At 35.6% G+C, this 7,598-nt stretch overlaps 1 protein-coding gene across 1 annotated transcript; it reads left to right on the top strand.

Moving 5' to 3' along the window:
- Window positions 1-709: 709 nt before the first annotated feature.
- LOC143031432 (uncharacterized) lies at window positions 710-5,998 on the top strand. The gene is made up of 2 exons (XM_076195233.1): window positions 710-1,692; window positions 2,317-5,998. The coding sequence occupies exon 2, from the start codon at window positions 2,552-2,554 to the stop codon at window positions 3,257-3,259; it is 708 nt and encodes a 235-aa protein (XP_076051348.1). The 5' UTR covers window positions 710-1,692; window positions 2,317-2,551; the 3' UTR covers window positions 3,260-5,998.
- Window positions 5,999-7,598: the final 1,600 nt, after the last annotated feature.

The raw sequence follows: 7,598 nt of genomic DNA, 5'->3' as shown, positions 1-7,598 counted from the left end.
TCGCAGAACAGCATTCCAAGACTGACCAAATATAATGACAATACCAACACATAATTGGCCTGACCACAGGGACATAATGCCTTAAATGCAACCGTCACAAAAATCGCCAAACCCATCATTCTACACAACCCCACCAGCCATACCCAGATAACAATACAATATTTCTTCTTTAAGTGCCTTATGGGGCAATCTGGTGACTATTATCGGTTACCTTGGAACCGTGGACAACGAGCTGATTAATTAACCCAACGTGAATCAACTGCAATATTGTTATTTGTAATACTTTTGTACATGATAGATTTAACAACTGACGACAGATTTCAAATTCATTTGTGTATCTACCTTTGTATTCAATACTAATATATCTAAATTATACTTCCGGAACAATCCATTGTGAAGTAAAGCCTAAAAGCAATAGAATTCACCATTACTGGGGAAGAAGTGGGGGGAGGGGGGGAGGCACAAGAGAGGGTATTACTTTAGATAAGATTATCTAGAGCTAGATGAATGATTTGACAAAATATAATTTATTCTATATTACATAGGTTGAAAAGAAGAAAGAAGAAAAAAATGACGACAGTACTTTAAACTCGAATATGAGAGCCTAACAACAATCATAGATGAGAATAGTTGCAATGCATTTAGAAAAGAAAAGCGCTACTTTAAAGCTAAAATCATTGGTATTTTGCTATTCAATAACCCGATCACCTGTACGGCGACTACTCAATATTGTTTTTGAAAGTGCTATAAACACATAAGCCAGTGTATTGGCTATGACACATATTCGGTTTCTCAGTTGTGTACTAAGTACCGGACACCATAATGTAGAAGTGTTGTGATTGATAAATATAAATAAGTTCTGAGACGATGATTGCATTCAGTGATCTGTTTGTCCTTTTATATGATTAACATGACATTAAAGTTCCTTCTGTACTTAAAATGACATTATGGGAAAGATCAGAAAGTACATTGTAACTAATAATCATCATACTTTTTTCATTGTTATCAAACTTACTTTTTCTAACTCCAATACCTAAGGAAGTTTCCTGAACTAATTATGTTTGCATGGTGGCAGTGAGAACAAGTATATGCCATGGATTAGTGTAAAAGTATTGTGTAGTATTTAGCCCATTCACTGCAGAGGGGGGGGGGTCTCCATTTTATTAAACTTAGCCTGGTGTCAGTAGTTGTGAAAAGGTTGAAAAAATAAACACCTTCATTCCTATGGAAATACAAGGGCATTATTATCAATCATTAATATCACTACTATTGATGACAAGCATTTATTATAGTGTCCATCAGACAATATTGCTCAAATGAAAGAAGCACCTCCCCAACACATACACACTGCAGACCAAACCTAACCGTACCAAATAATGTATGCTATCTTGGACAGTGAAGATGTCTCTAAGTGCTAATGTGGGAGGAACAACACTATGGTGCTCTCAAATGTTGTGAATGATTGTCAGAATTGGAAATTGGTAATAATACAACAAAAAATAGGTTATAATAAAACAGAGAAAAGAAAATAATATAGAAATGACAGAATAAGTGAGAAACTTGTTACAAATATGGAAACAGCTGAGCAGTCCAAGTCAGTTGTTCACAGCAGAGAACTACAGGACTACAAGATCCATACGAGGAAAGACTAAAACCACTGGGTCTGCTAACTTTGAAAGATTGAATAGAAAGGTGATGTGAATACAGTATTCAGGTTGCTTAAGGGGATAGATTACATTGACAGAAAAATAAATCTTGATTAAGGTGATATAGCCCAAGCTCAAGCAATACACAGATTCAAATTTAGATATGATAATTGGAAATTAAGGGTGCAGACTAAGTTGGAACTGTACATCAAATTGAGGCTAGGTATTATAAATTGGAGACTAAGAGATGGGACCCAACAAATGTTGCTACTGCCCTGTGTACTACAATTAGGTAAATACACACACATGCATACATACAACTCCTTGCCCACCAGAGTTGGAATGCCAGCTCACAGTGCAGGGATGCTTTTCAGCCCTTGGTAGGACTTGAATGCAGATCGCTGAATTATCAGTTGGATATGGTGCCACTATCCCATCAATCCAGTGGTATTTACCTAATTGTAGTATACAGGAAAGGTGTAATACTCCTGGGATTCCACCTCCTGCTCTCAAATTGATCAAATTGATGGTACCACAATACATCTACACCAAAAGACATACTCCAATCACAAAACAAGTTCTCCAACACCACCCACCAAACTCACTGATTTAAATGTTCTTCAAAACCTAATACTGATTTTATAACAAACATGTTAATCACCTGTTTCAGTTGAACGAGTTCTAATGCGAGGTATGACACTGAGAATGCCTTTTTCGTCCACGTGTGACCTGTGCAATGCAGCATTTTCTTAAAGAATTGATCTCTAACATCATAATATCCACACAGGAGGAAAACTTCCATTGTGATCTGTGTGGTACAACTTTTGCATGCAGGAGAGAAGCCTTTCCAGTGTGACCTTTGCAACGCAGCTCTTTAAGAAAAGAGTACCCTCAAATTGCATAGAATGACCAACATGGGAGAGAAGCCGTTCAAGTGTGAGCTCTGTGTTGCAGCATTCCCAAGAAAGGCTGCCCTGAAGCAGCATGTGATGATCCACACAGGAGAGAAATGGTTCCATTGCGAGTTCTGTGGCACAGGTTTCTCAAGAAAGGCTACCCTGAAGCAGCATATGGTGACCCACACAGGAGAGAAGCCTTTCCAGTGTGACCTTTGTCATAAAACATTTTCTCAAAAGAATAATCTTAAGCAGCATCAAATTACCCACACAGGAGAGAAGCCTTTCCAGTGTGACCTGTGCAGTGCAGCTTTCCCAAGGAAGACGACGTTGAACCAGCATATGGTGACCCACACAGGGGAAAAGCCTTTCCAGTGTGACCTGTGTGATGCAGCTTTCTCACAAAAGAGGGATCTCAGAAGGCATTTGATGATCCATAAGGGAGAGAAACCCTTCCTGTGTGACCTCTGCGATGCAACTTTCCTACGAACAGGTCATCTGAAACAGCATATGATGACCCACACAGGAGAGAAGCCTTTCCCGTGTACCCTTTGCAATGCAGCTTTTTCACAAAAGAGTGCACTTACAAGGCATGTCATGTCCCACACTGGGGAGAAGCCTTTCCAGTGTGCTTTGTGTCATTCAGCTTTTTCACGTAACACTGGTCTTAATAAGCATATGATATCCCAACACAGTAGTCAAACTTGTGTAGTGTGACCTATGTCTTGTGTCTTCCTCTCAAAAGACTAATATGGAAAGGTATATGATGACATACACACATGAAAACTCTTTCATGTGTATGTATAATACAGATTTCTTTTTCTTTCAAAATATTCTCAATCAGTTTAGATATGATAGGGATGAGGAAGATAGGATATATGATATTTGATCTACTGGTGGTTTGCTTTGTTTTAGGATGGGAATTATATGTAATTTCATCCAGATCATGGGAATTTTGTTGTGCACCCAAGAGAGGTTTAAGATATCTGATAGGGCCTGTATAGGCACTTGGCCTCAGTGTTTTAGATGATTATTTAATGTTTTGTATAGATCTACAGCATGGAATTTTTTATCAACTTCTTTATTACTTTTTCTATATATCTATTGTAAAAGGGTAGAGTACTTTCTGTTCTTTTTATGTTTATATGTTATCTTTCTGCTTTCTGGGTTTATGAATTTGAAGCTTTTTTGGAGAAATATTTATGATAGTGCACTCCAGTGGTGGGATTATAGTCTTATAGGCTCCCACTGTTTCATGAGTGAGGTGGTGTTCACTTTTTTTGTCTTATGTTTACATGTTTGATATCAAAGTATGTGTAGCTCAGTTTTCTTACTTTTCATGACTTTGTGATGTCCCTATTTAGTTGATTTATTTCCTGTTCTTGTTCTGATAATTCTTTTTCTCTTTATGAATTATTTCTCTTTTATGATGAATGCTCTTGCTAGAGTATATTTTGGGTTCTATCTTTTTCTACAACTATTGGGAATATTTCTTGTTGGCTTTCAGTATGAAATTTGTAAGCTCTTTTGTTGGATAGAAGGTTACATCAAGGTTCTCAAGGTATTTTGAAGATTTTCCTGTACAAATGGCTAATTTTGTCCTCCACAATATTGAAACTAACAGTAGAAAATTATCTAAGAAAGTATTAATGCATGCTACTATTATCCAGCCAACAAACCATAAGAAAGGATCACATTACTCATCTTTATAACAAATAATTTTACAGTTTAACAAAGCGGTTCCATGAGGTAACAGTAACAGTGGCAGTGATATTTTTGACAATTCCTAGATGAGTGTTCTCAAGAGAATTCATAGCAGACAAACAAGGAGGTAACAGTGGCAGTGATATTTTTGACAATTCCTAGATGAGTGTTCTCAAGAGAATTCATAGCAGACAAACAAAGAGGTAACAGTGGCAGTGATAGTTTTGACAATTCCTAGATGAGTGTTCTCAAGAGAATTCATAGCAGACAAATAGACTATCAACAAGAAATGGTTAACTTCCTGGTCAGTAGACAGTGCAGAGAGATAAAAGATCAAGAAGTGGTCTTCAACTTTATTATGTCCAATCATGAGCAAAAGTTTTGAACCATGTTACACTTATCATGTCAGTATGATCTATTTTATTGTACATTATCCTACATAGGATTTACCTTACACTTATCTTGAATAGATAAAAAAAAGAAAAAAGTCAGACAAAGAATTTTAATTTTGTATCATGAAAACTGGGTGGGTAAAATTTTTGTTCACGACAGTACAACCTCTCTACCCCAAAACCAGAACAAACTGTAACACTGCTATAGGGACATAACACAGCTAGCACAATAGCAGCAAGGGTGGTGGTAAGAATACAACCACCCTTTAATTAGATAAATGTCTGGAAAAAATAGCTCACCTGGGCCAACTATCTTAGTCTAATTGTTAAGACAGTACAGATCATACAGTTTCTTGTCTGATTTATAACTATACCTGTAACTGATTGAATATTGAGCCACTGATTTCCTGCAAAAGAATATAAACAAATAGGTTTCTATTAATACATAAATGAAAAAAAGGGACAAGGCTCTAACATGTGTAGTTTTGTAATGTATAATGAATAGCAGTGTAGTGTATATGCACACTGGATACATTGATATAATTGTGCAATACACATGTAAACTGGATACATGAAAATAGTGTGGCAGTCCTAGAATAAATCATCATTAAGAGAATTCTATATATATATTTTTTATATTGCAGTATATTGCATTTCATTTTGTATGACAAAAAAATGTAATTCTTTCTTGAACCATGAGCATTATTTATATTGTATTCAGGCTTAGCCTTTTATTGTCCAGGTAACTAGTTTCTACAGGATACCTTCAAGAAGTTATGACTAAATTTTTCTTTGGTTTTGGTACTATATTAAAGAATATTGCCATTATTAACAACTTGATGTTTTTAAATGTTTTTCCAATTTTGCAGGATTAGACATATACATAGCCAGTTGAAGGCATTTTCTGCAATATAATTGTGTTAAATAAGCAATATACTAGGAAATAGGAACAATAACAATGTTGACTTTAATTTCACTAAATGGAAAACACATAGCTCCACAGCAGTAGAAGACATTCTCAATTGTTTGTATTTCTGTATCACCATCTGAAAGTGGTAGAAAGGGAGCACTTTGTCGGCTCCTCATCTGTGATGTTTTAGAAAATAAATATAAATTGAAGTTGATAGATAATGATCTTGGGCCTGATTTAGAGACCAAGAGAGGGTTGCATCTCCTGATGGAAGTGAAGGGGTTCGTATATTATGAAGATGAGCAACTTCAATGTTCATCTTGTAGGTACCCATTACTGGTTCCATAGGAAAGAGTTTTCTTTAAGAAAAATAAATATTGTGTTAGTCTTGGAATTGTAATATTGATTTAATTAACAAGTTGACAACTCAACAAGAACCCACTGTGTTGGATAAGAAGAAAAGAAATAGATGATATCCATATATTTCGATCACGGACTGTGATCCTCCTCAGTGGAATACAGAGTAGTGGAGCAAAAGGCATGTCTTACATACAGAGAAAGAGGAAGGAACACGGGCAGGGCTCAAGTGGTGTCTAATGCTTTGCAGGGCAAATCACCCGCCTTCACCAAAGATGGTAATAATTTATTGCCCGGGTAGTTATACAGTCTGGGGAACATTGTCCATTTGAAATATTAAAATTAGGAAATTTATTTATCAAGGAGGATTCTATTACTGTATTTTCCTTTTGAAACTGCACTTTAAATTAGAAATCATTTTTGCCTTATTCCAATCCATACGATGGGCTACCTTGTTTACGTATTGGAAGACGGCGGAAATTTTGTTGTGCATATTTAACTGAATTCTTGTGTCCTTTCATCCTGGTGTGTAAATCTCTACCTGTTTGTCCCCAATATACCTTGTTACAATCCGAGCTTGGAAGTTTATAAACACTTTGATTTATTTCTTCTCTAGGTCTTTGATGTACATTAACAAATTCCTTAGACAAATTGTTTGGAAAACTAAAAACAAAGTGAATCATATGGATTGGAATAAGGCAAAATTATTTTTAATTCAAAGTGCAGTTTCAAAAGGAAAATAATAGAATCCTCCTTGATAAACAAATTTCCTAATTTTAATATTTCAAATGGACAATGGTCCCCAAACTGTATTACTACCTAGGCAGTTAATAAATTATTACCATCTTTGGTGAAGACAGGTGATTTGCCCCACAAAGCATTAGATGCCACTTGAGCCCTGCCCCTGTTCCTTCCTCTTTCTCTGTATATAAGACATGCCTTTTGCTCCACTACTCTGTATTCCACTGAAGAATATCAAAGTAGGTGATCAAAATATATGGATATCATCTATTTCATTTCTTCTTATCCAACACAGTGGGTTCTTGTTGAATTTTATGAATGTGTTACGACATTACTTTGTAGTTAAGTTGACAACTGTTATAAGAATCAGATAATGAAATGTGAAGAAAAAGTTTAACTGAATACGGTGCAATGAAAATAAATATTAAAACAATATATACTATTTATTTTAATACATGTTTACCCATAGTGTTGTCATAAAATGTGAATTAGTTGCTGTGATAGATGACCATCGAGATGTGCAGTGTGAGTTGTCTGATGATAATTTGTGCTTGAATGCCTCACATTACAAATAATACTTTGAAAGAATGCAACTAAAATGCATAAAATTATTTTGGATGGTGTATTTCAGTATTTTATGATTATCCTTCACTGAATTCTTATGAGATTTTTCCATGATTTGTCTTATGTATTTACCTAGTTGTATTTTGCGGGAAGGGGAGCTATGCTCGTGTTGTCCCGCCATTGTATCTCACAGTGTCTAGTTTGTTTTTAAACTCATGAATGGTTTTTGCGCCTTATTCCAGCTTGGAAATAAGGGGTTATGTAATTATACTGCAAACATAACTTTTGTAATGAGTAGACCAGGGATGGTACTTGATGGATGAAATCATATACTCTTCTCTAAATTTGTCTTATCAATGTTATCTCTGCCTACAGCAAATACTGGAGA

Source organism: Oratosquilla oratoria, chromosome 12 (genome assembly GCF_046742065.1).
Source record: "Oratosquilla oratoria isolate Oo_2021 chromosome 12, ASM4674206v1, whole genome shotgun sequence".
NCBI lineage: Eukaryota > Metazoa > Arthropoda > Malacostraca > Stomatopoda > Squillidae > Oratosquilla > Oratosquilla oratoria.
Note: the sequence above shows the minus strand (reverse complement) of the source record. Positions and strands in the feature narration are given on the sequence as shown.

Coding starts and splice junctions, on each gene's coding strand:
- LOC143031432 (XM_076195233.1), top strand. CDS start 2,552: ATGACCAACATGGGAGAGAAGCCGTTCAAGTGTGAGCTCTGTGTTGCA.